Source organism: Lycium barbarum, chromosome 5, assembly GCF_019175385.1.
Source record: "Lycium barbarum isolate Lr01 chromosome 5, ASM1917538v2, whole genome shotgun sequence".
Taxonomy (NCBI): domain Eukaryota; kingdom Viridiplantae; phylum Streptophyta; class Magnoliopsida; order Solanales; family Solanaceae; genus Lycium; species Lycium barbarum.
In genome coordinates, this window is record NC_083341.1 from 80,613,121 (window position 1) to 80,631,161 (window position 18,041).

At 34.1% G+C, this 18,041-nt stretch overlaps 1 protein-coding gene across 1 annotated transcript; it reads left to right on the forward strand.

Moving 5' to 3' along the window:
• Window positions 1-7,654: 7,654 nt before the first annotated feature.
• Window positions 7,655-12,102, forward strand: LOC132641002 (uncharacterized). The gene is made up of 5 exons (XM_060357835.1): window positions 7,655-8,265; window positions 8,718-8,867; window positions 9,356-9,391; window positions 9,712-10,343; window positions 11,174-12,102. Exons 1-5 carry the CDS (start codon window positions 7,791-7,793, stop codon window positions 11,882-11,884), a joined length of 2,004 nt encoding a protein of 667 aa, XP_060213818.1. The 5' UTR covers window positions 7,655-7,790; the 3' UTR covers window positions 11,885-12,102.
• Window positions 12,103-18,041: the final 5,939 nt, after the last annotated feature.

Consider the following 18,041-nt stretch of genomic DNA (forward strand, 5'->3'; position numbering starts at 1 on the left):
TGTTACACCTCGTAGTTTTGTACGTGAAATCTATTAGGCATTAGTTGTTTTAAGTGTAGACCTGGAGGACTTCATAGGATATGTGAGATTGTATGCACCTATCTCATGGTTACGAGGGTTTAAGTTCATATAACAAGTTATGGAAGAGGGCAAGTGGATCAAGGAAATTAAGTTGTTGGATTTTATGGAAAAATAGGAGGGGCCATTTTGGTCCAACTTTGAGAAAGAATATCTTTTAATTTATGAAGAGTTTTGAAGCAAAGCAAAAGCCTAAATTGAAGTTCATGAAGTCTAGTTTCCAACGCAACAAACAGCTCATCGATACGATATCGGAGTAGAGAATTATGGACACTACAAGTTAGGCGGGCAGAGCAGGGGACTGCACTGCGTGAACGCACAGTGTCGCGCGCTGCTATAGTGCTACAGTTCCACCGAATCTAATCCACTATATAAGGGCTAAAATTCATCTTTTTCTCCATAAAAAAATATCCCAAATGCTTTAGAAATCTCATCAAACATATGAGAGCCTATATATCACATAAAAGTGAGGATTTCGAGTAATTTCAAGTTACGGAGTATTAATCGAGGTCCGGACAACGTGTAGTCGCGATTATAGTTTCGTTTTGTGTTGGAGTTGGCTTAGAAGCAAAGTAAATCTTGAAGATCTTCCTATTCTAGCAAGGATAATGTATGAATCTCTCTTTCTTAATATCGATTTAGGAATATTTACGAGAATAAGGGTTATGGATTGTTGTGTTGGCGTTGTTGAGCATAGATTGAGAATTGAAGATAGTTTGGATGTAATTGTACATTTATACTTATAGAATCTTGATAATATTGTTGTTAATATTGTTGGTATTGTTTGGGAGTTGTTTTGGTATTTGGAAGAAGTAGATAATATAGGGGAGATGCTGCCCAAATTTTCGTAACCCAAACTAGTATTTGATAACTAGTACGAGTGAATTAATGGGAAGCATGATGAAGGTATGATAAAAAATGTATTTCAAGCCATATAGGTTCAAGGGAGGGGCGAGCCTCGGAATAAAGGATCCCTTAAGTGGTGGCTTGACGAATAAGGTATGTAAGGTGTTCATTTCTCTCTTTTTCCTTGGCACGAATCCAACTAGAGCATGGGCACGAATGTTCCCATAATGAATCACTCCATTCCTATGTCATGTCGTTTAAATCTTAATGTCTCAGTTACTTGATTGATTCTTGGTATGTTATTATGTTTATCGCCATTAAGTTACTTCTTTGGCTTCGATACGAATTTCCATAATATATTCGGAGGTCACCGACCTTAGGTCACTCCGACTAAATAGTGGCTTTTATTAGGCACTTACGCATATTATTTACGTGTGTGTATATATATACATATATGATGATGATTATGGATCGGGCCGTACGTTCCTCGGCACAAATATATTATGGTTATGGATCGGGCCGTACGTTCCTCGGCACTAATATATGATGGTTATGGATCGGGCCGTACGTTCCTCGACACTAACATATGATGATTATGGATGACGGGCCGTACGTTTCTCGACACTAACATATATGGATCGGGCTGCACGTTCCGCAGCAATATACTATATTTATGGATCGGGCTATATGTTCCACAACACTAACATTATGGATCGGTTTGCATGTTCCACAACACTAACATGTATGTGTATGTGTGTGTGTGTGTGTGTGTGTGTGTATATATATCCTCATTTACATATGATTCTGAAACATACATGCATTCCATATTGTACGTTCTCGGATGACAGGTTATCTTTACTTTTGTTATACTTCGGCCCTACTCATGTTATTGCTTTCCGCGTTACATACTCAGCACTTTTATCCGTACTGACGTCCCCTCGCATGGGACGCTGCAGGCCCTGACAGAGTTATTGGAGAGCAACCGCAGTAGGACTTCCAGCTTCAGCGGTGTCAGCAAGTGCCACTACCCCGGACTTGCTATCTTTTGGTACTTTTCTGCTAGTGTAATACACGTTCATATGTACACTCTTAGAGGTTCATAGACATAGTGGGGTATGTAAATACTGTACATGGTTATGTTGGTTTTATTTTGGTCTGTGATACTTTCCTGTTAGCCTTGTCGGCTTTATGACATTCGAGATTTTGTAGTGACCTTGTCGGTTCGCATATGTACACAGATGTTTGGTTTGGGAATACTTCTATGTTGGGCTTTTTCTGCGTGTAGGTGTTCTTTGAATTACATTAGATACCGTTCAAAGTACTTGTTAAGTCAGGTGGTTCCCGGCCTATGGGTCGGAGCCCGTCATACTCCTCGTCGGGGTGTGACAACTTCGACCTTCATTACAATTGAAATGGTTCTAAATTTGTTCTGAGTTTGTTTTCCCTTCAATTGTTAGTTGAAATTGATTGATGAAATTTTGTAGGCAATTATAGTAAAATTATTGAGGCAGGGGGAGTTGTGACAAGTTTTTTAAAAAAAGAAGAAGATAAATTTGTGTTGATGTTTTCTTACGGTAACAATGACAGCTCTCTTTATATACAGATAAAGTTTTTACATTTTGAAATAAGTTATAATACTTAATCATCTTTGTTATTTTAAATATTATGAAGAAGAAGAAGAAGAAAAGTAAAGGAAAGAGAAATAATCGATAAGTATATTTTGATAATTAATCTGTTGCATCCTGTTATCTATTTTCGTGTCAAGATTATTGTTTCGTGTTAATACCTATTTTTCTTTTGTTTTTGTCTGAGTGTTAATACCTATTTAATTTGCTTTATGTTTCTGATGTCTTACAATCTAAAGACCTTAAAATTTCCCAAGTATCTATATTAAAATTTTGATATAAAATATTTGTTGAGTTTGTTATTAAGAAAACTAGTATTCATATCCGCGCGTTGCGCTGAGATTATTATTATTATTATTATTATTATTATTATTATTATTATTATTATTATGTATCATAAGAAAATGTTACTTGAAAAATACGATGTTCGCAGTTGAACTATTTCAAAATTCAGCTTCTTGTAAAATTTACATGATAGAATGTGAGCATATTTAGCAACGCGGCGTGTTATAATAGTTAATATTTGTGAAAAACAAACCAATAATAAGCTTAGTTCGTTTTCTAAATTTGTTAGCAATAACTTTTAGCATTATTTTATTATTTACTTTATATATTTTACTAAAATTCCAAAATCATAATATGACCTTATCCGTGTGATTTTTTTTAATCATAATTCAAAGACTTTCTCATCTCAAATTCAAATATGCCTTGTCCTTCTATATATATATTTCTACACTATAATTTTTGGTATATTTACTTTTTCTTTTCTTGTTCCATCTTTATTTGTTTGCATTTTTAAGTACTTTATCATACGACATGTTCAGTAGTACCCGCGCGATGCGCGGTCGATATAAAAAAAATTAATCATTAAAGAAGTATAGATATCTTATTTATTTGAGCATATTAAATTATTGTTGTTACTACATGAGTATTAGCTATGATCATCTCCAATATTAGCTTTATTTAGAATATTATCTATCTATATTTTAAATTAATTTTTTTCCAATCCACTACCACAATTATGATATTCAGTTTTTTAAGTGAGTTTACCCAACTTCTGTTGGTTGCTACTCCAAGCTTCTATTAACTTTGCTTTAGCCTATGCATACATCTCAGTAATGCACCGAGTTGATTTTTGTATCCCATCTCCATCTTTCAAACGAAAGGTGAAAGGTGATTATCCAGAATAGAGATCGCATCCAGAATTATCGTACCAGACAAAATTCATGTAAGATTGGAATTGAAATTGAAAAGGATTATGAAATCTCACATTGAAGAAGCCTATTTGTATATCTCAAGCTGGAACGCAAAAACAAATGAACATAGCGCACCTGTAACAAAAAACTCTCCCAAATACAAATTAATGAATAATGACATATCTCCTCTCCTACCATAAATGACCTGCAAAAAAGTCAGAAATTAATAGGATTAGTTTCATAGAAGCATTTATGTAATCAAACTAAAAAAGAAGCAAATAATTCTATTTTTTTAATTCAAACTCAATTTAATCTATATGTGTACATGATTTGAAAGAAAAATGTTGAAGAAGTAGAAAGTGGTGGGAAATGAAACTATGAATAATAATTTGTTTGTGCTAAGAGAAGCAATCGAAATGGTCGACATTTGTATTATTTTAAAAAGGAATAGTCTCAATACTCCAAAAATGAGTAATCTCTAAAAGAAATAGAATCAAACATTTACATGGTGCCAAAAGTCATTATTGATTATATGTTTGGGAGAAAGCAGATTCAAAACGTTGGAAGTAACTTTTGAATCTTAATTTTTGTGACTAAATACCTTGTGTGATCCCCATTATAACATTACATGATATCAAGTTCAAGTTGGAAAGAAAAAAAAAACTGTCTGTGAATCAATAACTTACAAATATTAAATGTTCTTGTAGCACTGCATCTGCAATCTTTCTTTCCACTTTTCAGAACCGCTAATTAATATTTGATCTTTCAATGGTTTGTATTTTCAATATTTGAACGTTGGCCATGGGCTTTAAGATATGGTAAATCGATAGGTAGATGAAAATGAAAAGTTGGAATAATGGAATTTTTCTATATTGGTGTAGACTATATGTTCTCATCTTCGTTGACTTTCGGCAACAAATTAATGGAGATAAAGACATGGTTAACAATGAACTGTCCGCAAATCAAACAAAGAAACTGATCGTGAGGAGGGGGAATGGGGAAGTGGGAGTAGTTTTAAAAATTGATTGTGGATTGACAGTTTTTTTTTTTTTTTTTTTTTCAGTTTTTATGAATTTGCATTTTTATTGTTTTTTAAAATTGAAATTTTCTGGTGATGACAATTGTCATCCTACTATGTTTTTGTTTCTCCTATTATATATAGATAGATAAGTTGTAAAAATTAACATATTTAAAATTGAGTCTAGCGTGCTATGGTTGACATATATTGTTACTTCAATGTGAATGATGCGCGGGTATGAATACTAGTGATATAAGTAAAATAGGAAAATTAGGCTCTATGTCTGTTAGAAAAGAATATTTACTCAGTTTAGCCAATTTTTCTAATTATCCAGTATAGTCCAGTTTTTTGTTAAACACTTCTTATACATTGTTTAACACTTTTATACAAGATGAACACATTGTTAACCGTAAGTGTATAATATTTTTATAATGTCGTATGTCGTGTGTATAAGCATTGTTGCGGAAAAAAAGAAATTGGTTATGCGAATGTAAACTGAAAATATGACTATATTGGTGTAATATATTATGTTGGGTTGTACTATATTTTTGTAAAAATCTAATTTTTTTAATGCTATGTCTTCCGACCCTTCATGTTCTAAGACATTTGTAAATTTTAAGTCCACCCCATCTTTAACATAAAAACCCCCTCGTTTTTTTTTTTTTTTTTTAAACCACTACATCAGCTTCTTCTTTTTTACATCCTCCACCACAAAGTAAAAGTGCTACTACAATATGTACAACCCTCCAAAGCTCCAAATATAACTCTATTGTTGCACCATGTTTACCGATAATGCTGAAAACTTGAACTTATTTCCAGACCATTCCCCCTGTTGCACTATACTCCGTTTCAAAATGGCTGCCTGGCTTTTGACCTGACACGAAATTAAGAAAGTAAAAAAAGAATTTTGTCTCCTGTGGTCTTAAATTAACAATGTATAGAATGTACCAAAATGTACGTCATTTAATCTTGTGGTTTTAAATATGGCATGTGAAAAGTTGGAATGACCAAAAAAGAAAAGAAATATTCTTTTTGTGATGGACTAAAAAAGAAAGTAAGAAAAACAGTTTGAAACGCGGGTAGTATTATAAAACACAACTAATGATGCATCTCATTTTCCAATTGGCATGCCAAATAATTCCATCTTTCTCCTCATAAGCAACTGCTCTGAAAGATTGAAACCTTTAATGAAAATTGAATATCAAACATAGAAAACACGAAAAGGATAACAATAAAGTAAAAATATCAACAAAAATTACACTAAAACGGAAAAAATCATAAAACAATGAGAAAAAAAAACTCTAACACGAAAATACAACTAACATACATCGAATCTACCATAAAAGGACGGGGAGTAATGTGTTTACCTTAAAAGAAGTAAATTTGCTCTCAAAGGAACGCAACAATTTTAAGATTCTCTTTCACTTTCTAGCCGACATAGTGTTTTTGGGTAGTTGAGTGAAAATGATCAGGTTGGTTTAGGGCATCGATGTGTTTTGGGTATTTAGGGTGGGTGAATTAGTGTGTGGGTCGCGTCAAAAAAATTAGGGCAGTGTCTTTGTGGCATGCTGACTGGATGCCCAAGTGGCCTCATTAATTAACGTGGAAAGCCACCATTGGGCAGCCGTTAGGGGTGGGGGCAAGGGAGAATACTTTATTAATGGTGGGGACACTGGTGGAGAGTATAAGTTGCTAGGGGCAAATTTAAACGTTTCCTCAAAGTACAGGGGTAAATTTGGCCCTTTCCCTTAACTTTATAACCCTTGTCTCCAATGAGTAGCATGTGTAGCAGTGTAGGGCATCGAGGCTTAGCGGAGCTAAGATTTTTAGTTTATGAGTTGTGAATCACAATATTTTTTGTTTATTGAGTTCTGGATAAATTATTTATACATATTCAATAATATTTTTAATATAAATGTAGGGTTTGAGCCAAAGCTACGACCTATAGCTTTAAGGCTGGCTCCATCCCTGTCATGATTGAAAAAGCATACTTACTGACCCTATTCCAGAGTCAAATTCAAGATATGAAGTTAGCGGATTCAGGATGAGTGTGATATTTTTATATGCATTTTAACTTTTCTCGGATCTGTATACATTGTTGGAGCCAAAAGCAATGAGTTCAGCTCAATCTACAAAACCCGTTCCAAGCCCTATTAAAATTTCTTTGAAGGATGCCTCATGGTTTCATCTCTAAGACCAAATTTGTGGAAGTTAATAGAAATTTATTGTTTTAAGTCTTCTTCATGATCGTTAGTATTTCACAACTTTTATGATTGTTGGCTTATCTATTTGTAAGTTTTGGTGCTTCCTTTCAGGGGCGGAACTACAGGGGTGCAAGGGGTGTCAATCGAACCCCCTTCGTCGGAAAATTGCACTATATATAGACGGTCAATTTTTTGATTCATGTATAAATATTAATGTTGCATCCCCTTCACATAATAGAGAACTCTGCTCAGCGGCTGAGATGCCTACTATTGAGCCCATGGTTGCGGGTTCGATTCTCTGCAATAACACTTTTTAACCCTTTTTCATCCGGTCCCTTTTTCTTGAACCCCCTTATCAAATGTTCTGGCTCCGCTCCTGCTTCCTTTTTAGAAAAGCGTCAACCTTTTTGAATTGATGCTTTCCTTTGAGTGTGTGCTCGTCGTTTAGACCATGTGTGAGATTTCTCCTCATTGCAGTCACCTCCGGGGTTCTTCACATGTTGGTATCACTTCAACAATAATTTAGAGGCTAAATTATTGAGTAATGGATTGATTAGCATGAATATAGTCCATTCATAATGTCCTAAAAAAGTTGAACCTGGTCTCCCTACCAAAAAACTTTTGGGGATGCTAATTCTGTCACAATCAATATACATCATTTTGTAAAGGATCTCTATTATATATGTGATATGCCCTAGGAAATTTGGATGACTAAATCATACACCTTCTGTTCTTCAAGCAATCTAGCTATTACTCTCTAATGGAAATTTTAACTGAAGATGAAAGAAAGCATAACATCAATACGGAGCTTTACTATTGATTGATGAAGCAAGAACAAAATGAAGTTATACAACTCTGTCAAAAACTCCAAGAAGGGCCATTGCATATATTATCCGTGCACGATGACACAGTCCTCCATGTGGCTGCCTACTCTAAGCAAACAGATTTGGTTCTCTGTTTACTTAAAGAGTTGGAAACGCGATTGCCTGAGTTTCCTCTAGATGGACTAATGCATCGCAATGATATGGAGAATACCATTCTTCATGAAATAGCCACTTTTGACAGAGTCGATTCAGCTGCAAAGGTAATATTGAATAGAGCACCTGGTTTACTTGGTATGCGCAATAAGAGTGGAGAGACTGCTTTATTCCGTGCTGTTCGTTATGGGAAAGCAGTGATGTTTGATTTTCTTGATGAACAAGTGAATCAACTTTTTGATGTTTATGAGAGAGAGGCTTGTTATTATAAGCTTGGTGGAGCCACAATTCTTCATGCTGCTGTACGCCCTGAGCACTTTGGTAAGTTTTAAAATCCCGTAGGACCTTCCCTTTTCTTTGATCAATGGGTCCTCAAACCTATTTTATCGTCCTAAGCAGGCCAGAGCATAGTCTGAGAGGGGTTTAATTCCCCTTTTTCCAGAAATATAAGTTGTTGAATTCTGTTGACATAACTTTTACTGTAGTAGCAAAGGCGCCACAAAAATTGCTTTAGGTAGCAGGTTTGAATCCCAAATGTGGAGTTCTTGAATTTTAATGAATCCACCTTTTCGATTCTTGGCTTTACCACTGGTGTCTGCATTTTAGGACTTGTTGCTTCTTCTATATTGTAGGTCATGCCTTAACCTTGTTAAAAAGGGAGTAGGCTATCTGTTGGCATATCTTTTACGATTTTGCTTCTTTTTTTTTTCTTCCTAGCTGAGGCTTGGTTCAATTTGCTGGTGGTCAAATGCTGAGTTACTTTTATCTTACAGGTTTGGCCTTGTTGATTGCAAAAAAGTATGATTATTTGGTCAATGAACGAGATGCAGATGGAATGACTGCTCTTCAACTTCTTGCATGCAACCGACAAGCATTTGGAAGTGGAGAGAAGTATAGTTATATCAAGAGATCCATTTACACCCGTACCATACTCTACTTGCTACACTCTGCGTATTCTAAATTTTTACACAGCTAGGGATGATTTGTACTGATGGAATACTTGGACTCCGCCTAGTGGTTGAATATTTAGAGATACCATAGCTTGTTCTACTTTTCATCTTAGAAGTATCTGATTAAATAAATAAATATAATGATGCATTCAACTGTAAGTTCTTTCCGTATTTGGCATTAAGTTTTATCAGTTTCATTATCTGAATTGATTTAACAAGAATTTAGGTTAATTGGTAGACTCCACATGACTACATTGCTATGGTGCTTGTGATGTTTTTTTTACCATTTTCCTAAGATGAGGTGTCTTCCGTGCTGTAAGATCTTTCAAATCTCACGTTTAACGAATCGCATATCTACCCTGGTGTCAATCGTAAATATCATTTCATTTTCTTGATATTAGTGAAAATATGGTTAATTAGTTAGGCATTGTTACTTGAAAAATTGTGTTGGATATTTGCAGGTCTTTCAACTGAACATAAGGCTACAGAGAGTGAAGGTAAAACTCCATATTCCCTATATAAGAACCTTAGCACATCGCCTTTTATGTTTCTTATGGAATAACAAGGCATTCATCTCTTTAGTGGTGGATCTAGGACGGATTCTGTAGGTTCAAATGTATCATTGCTTTTTTGCTAAAACTGTGTATACATATATATAAAAAAAATTAAAAAAAAAAAAAGAATCATAACCGTTATATGTAATAAGACCATGCTCGTTTTAAACGTACTGGCTCTAGATAATGGATTTGTCTCTAGCAATTATTTCACTGATCAGCAACATAAAAAACCAAACTGACACACACTGTACTTCTTTCAGGCTATTTCACGCGAGAAGCACCTCATCAACTTCACTCATCAAATCTTTTCTTTTTTCTTTTTCCTTCGGAAGCTCAAAATTGTTATAGAGTGCCTTTGGTGGAGTCTATGCGTAAGCAAAAGCAGAGATATGAACAAGTTCTTGAACTTGCCAAGTTCTTAATAGCAAAGGATACTTCTTGGGAGTATTCAGAGTCTGCATTAAATCAGGTCGAACCTCGATCCCACAAATATAGACTAATGTCAGATGCTACAAAATGCCATGAAAAAGAGGAACAAGATGTGGTTGCACAAGCAGGACAAGCTGTTACAAAAGTTGCTGAGTCACCTTTGATATTAGCAACCAAATCAGGTTGCACAGAAATTGTGGATGAGATACTGAAAACATATCCTCAAGCTGTGGAATATGTTGACAGTGAAGGTCGTAATGTTTTGCACGTCGCGATCAAGTACCGCCAGATGCAAATCTTTGACATAGTTGAGAAAATGGGAATGCCAATGAGGAGACTCAAGAGAAAAATCACTCATCAGGGAAATTCCATACTGCACATGGTTGGTGTAAAAGAGGAAAGTGAAATTGCAGATATGAGAAGCCCTGCACTGCTATTGCAAGAGAATTTGCTCTTGTTTGAGGTAAGCTTGATGCTTGATTCCACCTTGTAAGATGATCATTAAGTCATTTAATTTAAGTTTACTGGCATGTTAAATTCTGTAAATCGTCTCATTTGGTAACTTAAGTTGCTAGAACATTTTTCTTTTTGTCTTAACACATTGGAAGCCCCATACCTTAAACTTGACAGTAAATGTCATTTAGACACTTTAACTATGACTTGTTGAGCACCTGCGCACATGGTAAAATGTTCTCTTATTAGAAACTCTCAGTTCAAATTTTGGAAAAACGTTTGCATGTGTTTTCAAGTGCTCATTAGGTAGATAAGTTAATAAATTAAAATATGTCACGTCCTTTAGTTATACACATAAACCTCAATAAGTCGTAAAGCCTCAGGCTCGTTCCAATTGAGGCTGATATGCATAATTAAAGGAGAAGACATATTTTATGTGGTTAACTAACTATCTAGTAGACACTTCAAAAAATGCGCAAAATTTCAAAATTTGAACCGAAAGTGTCTAATAGGAACACTTTACCAAGTGTATAGGTGCTCAATTGGAACAAGCTATAGTTCGAGTGTCTTAATGAAATTACTGACAGGTTTAAGGGGTTGTCGATGTATTGAGGCTTTCTTTTTTCTTTTATGCCTTTCATGTGAATTCAGATTCTTTTTTGCATGGACAAATCTTCTAATGATAGGTGACATTGAGACAAACACTCAGGGCATTTTGTCTGCACTAATATTATGTTGAATAGCATGAACTACTTTATTCTTATTAGAAAAGGGACACTTTTATTTCTTTAGTTATGTCTTAGCATGGTATATGACTAAGTAGTTTTGATGTTCCTGCAGCGTGTGAAAAGCGTCTGTTCAGCTGATTTTTTCGAAATTATTAACGAAGATGGCAAGACGGCGGAAGAGTTATTCACCAAAGCAAATGCTACACTTCTTTCAGAAGCAAAAGACTGGCTGAAACGCACTGCCGAGAACTGTACAATAATTGCTGTGCTTATAGCAACAGTGGCTTTTGCAGCAGCCTATACTATTCCAGGTGGTCCAAATCAAAGCACTGGTTATCCCGTCCTCTTGGACCAGCCATTCTTCGTGATTTTCACCATTGGAGATGTGCTTTCCATTACCTTTGCTTTGACCTCAATGATAACCTTTCTCTCAATTCTTACCTCTTCATTTCTGATGCATGAATTCAGGCGGTCACTTCCTCAGAAATTAATTCTGGGAGTTACCCTCTTGATTCTTTCTGTGTCGATGATGATGTTAGCATTTGCGTCGACTATAATCTTGATGATTCACTATAAGGAAAGGTGGACAAAAATTGCTTTATCTTCCATGGCATTCCTACCTGTGACCATTTTTGCAGTTTCATATTTTCCTCTGTACGTGTCATTATGGAAAAACTTCAACTACTCATTAAGGAAATTAGCCAGGGCTTTTCCTAGGTGCAAGACTATATCAGGAAGGCCTCGCGATTCCCCTTTGCCAAGCTCTTCCAGTCACCATCAGTCTGAATCTACTAAATTTGGCATTTCCACATCCTATTATTAGTAACTGAATATGTGATAGTTGTTCTGTTTGTGAGATAAAGGAGACTTATGTCCACTCAAGAGTCTTCACAGTAGTTTTTGTATCCTTGAAATGTATTATAGTAGTAGGGGTGTGTGCCCATTGAATGTATGTTTAAGTCCTCAATTGTTGAAGCATATGTGATAGTTATCAAGTTTAATTATCTATGCCAAACTCATTTTTATTTGGCTTTCTTGGAACTTGCTATGCTTTCTAAAGTGAGTTGCATTTTCTAAACTATGAACCTCGAATGTTGCATATAACGATGTGCAACCTAATTTTTACTTCAAATTACTATACTTACAATGATCGTACAATAAATGAGGTGCAAATGCACATTAATTACATGTTCTTCATAATATTCGCCTCTTCATCGCTGATCTCTTTGGCGGCATTTGGTTGTTCATCAGCATCTTCATTTTCAGGGCTTGCAAATAGCATCCAGTTCCCCTCTTCGATAACAATGAAATTGGGGCAGATCATTCTGCCTGAGCCTTGAACTCAAAACCTATACAATCTGGATAACAAGAAAAAAAAATCATAGAATGACGGTACAAAAATTTAGAACCAACTTATTTCATGTTCAAAAAGAAAACTTTATATAATGAGAATGAGTAGATCTTAATGTGTGTCAAACGAATGAAACAAATTGCTATATGAGGTTTAGACTTATAGCTTAGATGATGAAAAATTCTTCTTTATTGGATATCGTGTACTATGCTATATTGCTTCTACCCGAGTTATTCATTTCTTTTTATTTTTTGTCCAACATACTCAAAAAGTTTTATATAGACCAAAGAAAAGAAATCTAGCTACTACTACATGATTTATCATGGTACAGGTTTTTCTTTCTATTCCGGTAAGTTAGAAAAACAAAAAACCTAGATCAAAGAAAAGAAATCTAGCTACTACTACATCATTTATCATGGTACAGGTTTTCTCTTTCTATTCCGGTAAGTTAGAAAAACAAAAAACCTAACTTAATTAATTAACAGATCCAAATAAAAAGTTGAACAAATGTGTTACTTTATGTTGTCCCTTAATGTACTAAAGAATCGGGTTCTTCAGCCTAACCAAGAAGTAAAGCGCAGAACGCAAATTACAAGAAATTTTACCTGTAGAAAACTCAATGCTTAAGGGAGTAAAAAAAGCACGACCTACCTCGGAAGGATTTGTCTCAATTTTCATTAAAACTCAAGCAGTTTTAAGGTTTAACTTTATAACCCAAGAAACTAACAACTTAGTACCTTTCCCCTATAATTCTTCCTAATTGTAGCTACACCTTTAATTTCAAGACTCTTCTTGTCTTGAAAGTCTTTACAACTCAATTAACAAACACCTATTACAAAACTTTTAGTAAAACAAATAGGTAATAATTCAAAGAACAAAGAATCAACTTAACAACTTGAGAACTTGAGAACTAAGCAGTAGCTCTCCTTAGGAACAAGTTCTCTTCTTTGTAGTTGGACTCACAATGAAACTATTTGCTAAAAATAATTCTGAATCTGTGCAAAAAGCGTCAAGAACAAATAGTATCAATATGCTTCAGATGTAGTAGCCAATGGAATGAGGAAATTAAACATACTTAAAATTTTGTTATTTTAATCTTGAATTTTGTCAATATGAATTCTATCAAAATCTTTGTAAGTTTGGATGTAACATTTTGCAAGACATATACCCATACCCCAGATTTTTCAAACAAAACGTTTTACTTGGTAGGAATATATATATATTAAACACTTCCCAAGAGCGTGTTGCTCAAGCTAAGTGTGAAGACATAATATAAGTAAAATAGGAAATTTAGGCTCTATGTCTGTTAGGAAAGAATATTTACTCGGTTTAGCCAATTTTTCCTTGAACACCTCTTATACATTGTTTAACACTTTTATACAAGATGAACATATATCGTGTATATAAGCATTGTTGCTGGAAAAAAGAAATTGGTTATGCGAATGTGAACACTACAAGAAAGTAGAGATACGACGACATTTATTTAGTGACATTTGAAATAAATGTCAGGAAAAAGGGAATTTCTCGACGTTTGTATAAATGTCGTAAAGATAACGATATATGACACAAAATGTCGTAAAACGACGACATTTAAAGCAAAATATCGTTAAAACAATGACATTTGGCATAAAATGTCAAAAATATTGTGACATTTATTTTAAATGTCATATTATTAGTCGTTAATTACCGACATTTACACCTAATGTTGGAAATCTAATCTTTTTAAATTATTTGAATCACTCTTTATATTAACTCTAGATTAAAGAAAATATTGAATGCATAAGTTAGTAATTATATAATATATAACAAATGAGTTTGTTACTAAAAAATGTGGTTAAATTATTTGTTGACGTTAGTCAGAATTAAATTATGCAATTATAATAATAGAGCTATTTAATATTTCTACTAATAAGATTGAACATTTGTGTTTTTTTAAAAGTAACTAGTATTAGAATATGCGCAATTACGGATAAGATTTGAAGAAAATAAATTATATTCAATTTATGATTTTGTTTGTTTATTCATTACTACTCTCTTAATTATTGTAGTGGTCAAACTCTATTATGAATGTTTTTACCATATTCTCCATACGGTCATCTTATATTTTCCTCAACGAACTCTAGTTTTTAAGGAAGGAACCGAGAAGAAGCTATCGACGACAATTGATTTTACTATGAGCCAACTCATGATGTTCATATCAATCTAGTCATTATGCGATTATACTAAGGTATTTTATCTCATGCACTCCTAACTTTCACATATTAGTGTCAGTGTCGGTTTTGAAGAGTGGTTTCGCAGTTGGGGTTCTTTCCGATAATCTAACATAAATATATAAATTTCTTACTCCCTAAATATTTGTTATTCTGAAAATTTTATTTTATTGTTCACATTTCTTCATGTCAATTGTCTACATCTTCTTATGGTTAGGAAATATGATTTTCTTGCATCCTTTTTACTAGTCTAGTATACTAAAAATAATATGTTTTTTAATTGTCCAATTTAACCAATCTAGAGAGATTTTTTTCTTTCATCGTACCATTATTATTAAGTAATCATTTTCCAAATTTATTAGAGTATTATTAGTTAAATTTGAATTTTCATCTTGTGACGATTATTTTAATTGCCAGAAAATAACTCTTTTTGTGGCGGTTTTGTTGTGGAGGTTTGCAAATCGCCGATTCATAAAAATTGTGACGGTTATGGAATCCTACAATTTTGTAAATTCAGTTGTTAACTTTAAGAAGTATATTTTTGGTATTTTTTTTCTTTTTGTTATATATAATGTACTTTAATAAGAGAGTTTCTTTTTCATTTGTATCCAAATCCCCCCCACCCCCACCCCACCCCCCCAAAAAAATTAAAAAGTCCCTAAAGATCAAATCTTCCCTTTTTTTTTTGCGCGGACTGCCCTTCTTTTGGGCTGGTTTTTATATTTTGCCCCTCATTTATGCCTTCTTTAATTTTTGCCCCTGCCGCCTGTTAAATGAAAGTTTTTTGACGAAATTACCCTTACCCCATTAAAATCCTTTCTATTTCGTTATTTGCCCCCTTTTTTTTTTTTTTTTTGCTTCTTCGTTCCTCCTCTGTTTGTGTCTGTCTTATCTGTTCTAAAATTTAGGTACGAATTTGGATCTTTTGCTCGTTTCAATATTTGTTTTTATGTTAAATTTTGTTTGTTGAATTGATACCTTTGTCTTCGTCATTTTTTATATTTAATTGATCCTTTTTTATTTAAAATTATTTTCTAACGTGTTTTGTTAAAGTGTCTGTATGATTTTTTGAACTTTAGTTTCGTTCCCCATGTTATATCTTGTTTTTTTGAATGTCGTATTAGGAATGTCGTAATATGTTTTAGTTGATTTTGATATGCGTTTTGGTTTTCTCTTTGTTGAATCTTTGAAGTTTTGCCTGTGAACAGTTGTTTTATGTTGTTGGTGTTGTTTTTGTTTAATAATCTGGTTTTTGTGAAGAATGGGTTTGTGTGATGCGGCATATTCCTGTTCTGGCAGATTTTTTTTTTGAAACTGAATTTATGCCTATTCCGGCATTATTTCGTGATTTAAGTTAGTTTGTATGTGTTTTGATTTTTTGGTTTTTTTTTTTGTTAATAATGTTGGTTTTTATGAAAGTTTATATGTTTTCCTGATTATAGGAAAAAAAATTAGGCATTTTTTGAAGTTTGGTGGTAATATTTTGTATGAATGACGTTATTTTGTATGTTTTTTGGTTTTCAATGTGTTGAATATGTTTATTTTTGCCTGTGAACATTAGTTTAAGATTTTTGGTGTTGTCTTTTGTTTAGTAACCTGTGTTTTCATGAAGACTGTGTTTGTCTGAGGCAACATATGTCGGGTCCGGCAGAATTCTTGGTTTTTGAAACTGAAGTTATGCCTGTTCCGGCATAACTTCATGAATTAAGTTAATTTATGTGTGTCTTGATTTTTTGGAGTTGGCTTGTTAAAAATTTTGGTTTTTATGCAATCTTATGTGTTTTTGGTGTTGTTTTGTTAATAATGTTGGTTTTTTGTGCAATCTTATGTGTTTTGGTTCTTTCTTCTATTATGCAGGTATTTGTGTACCACTCTAGGGGCTGATTTTGTATTATGGTATATGTTAATTATTTTCTTTCTCATTTTTGGTTTATTCTTATGTAAATTCTTGGTTTCTGTTGACATTAATTTTTCTTTTATAGGAGGAACATCCCTTGTTTAAGTTTGAACACCGGGTTGAAGGAGGTGGCATGTGGAGTGGTGATTTCATTTTCGGAGTTTGATTTTGTCCTTTTTGAGTGTCTCTCAATTGGACTTGTTGAAAAAGGGTGTTTTTGGACAGTTTATGGATTTGGTTGATGTCCACCTGAGTGATAGTATTTTCCATTGCTTGATCTTATCCCAACTTTCATCTAGTAATGATAGTGCGTTAAAGTTTAAGATATTTGATCACATGTGTGTATTTCATTCCAAGTCTTTCCGTCTTATTACTGGTTTGGATTCTTGTGTTGGCGATATTAGTGTTGTGTCTAGCAGACCAAATAGATTGTTGAGACTTTATTTTCCAAATCAGGATAGCATAAGGTTGTGTGATCTCAAGAGTTTCTTACAGATTAAGTCAAGTAATCGTTGTCACGCCCCGAACCATGGCCTGGGCGTAACACGGCACTCGGGCCTTGCTTGCACGTGTCCGAGCGAACCTCATGGCTTGCTTGTCAACATGGGCATCAAAACAATATAATCTATATGATGCAATTTAAATAAATCATGAAAATGTAATTTGCGGAATAAATTTTTGAAATTATCTCATAGCATGAAATATCATGAAAACACAGTAGTTTGCAAACATAAAAGCATAACTGACTCTGTGAACTAACATCTGTCTATGAAACCTCTAAAACATGTCTGAATACTAACTACCAGGACATGGCCCTGGACTACCATAAACTGAATACTAATGCAGACTCCATGTTGAACCCCGAGAGAAGTGAGGCTCACCAATAAGCTGATATCTGAAGTGATCCTACTGCGCAGATGTATGCTCCTGAAAATCGGTATCTGCACCGTGAAGTGCAGGCCCCGAGAAAAAGGGACGTTAGTACATGGTGAATAGTGCTAGTATGTAAAACCTGATGAAATGAAGAACATGGCACAACATAGATATGAATTGAAACTGAATGTAACTTGAACATGAGCATGAAATGTGAGTAAAGTCTTAAAACAGTAAATCAATAGAAATACTTGTATGTAAAACTACTTGTAACGTGGGGAATGCTATAGTATAACCGAAAACATGGTCTGGTACTTGCGTCCTACCAGCAGAACACTCACAACCTTGCCAGGGATATGAGATTTAAGTAATAATAAGCATGTAAGGATCCAAACTGCATAATGAAAGTGTTGCCTCCTTGCTGACAACCCTTATCCTACGGTGGCTACGTAGTTTTAGGCTATCTGAGCCTTCTCGGTTAACTAAGCAATTCCCAAAACATGAGCATAATATAGTTGGCTAAGAAGCCCATGATTTTCGCGAAATAACTTGTAATCATGATTTCACGAAATAACTTGTAACATGGTTTCATGAAATATCTTGTAATATGGTTTCATGAGATAACTTGTCATAGTCTTGCAAACATGTT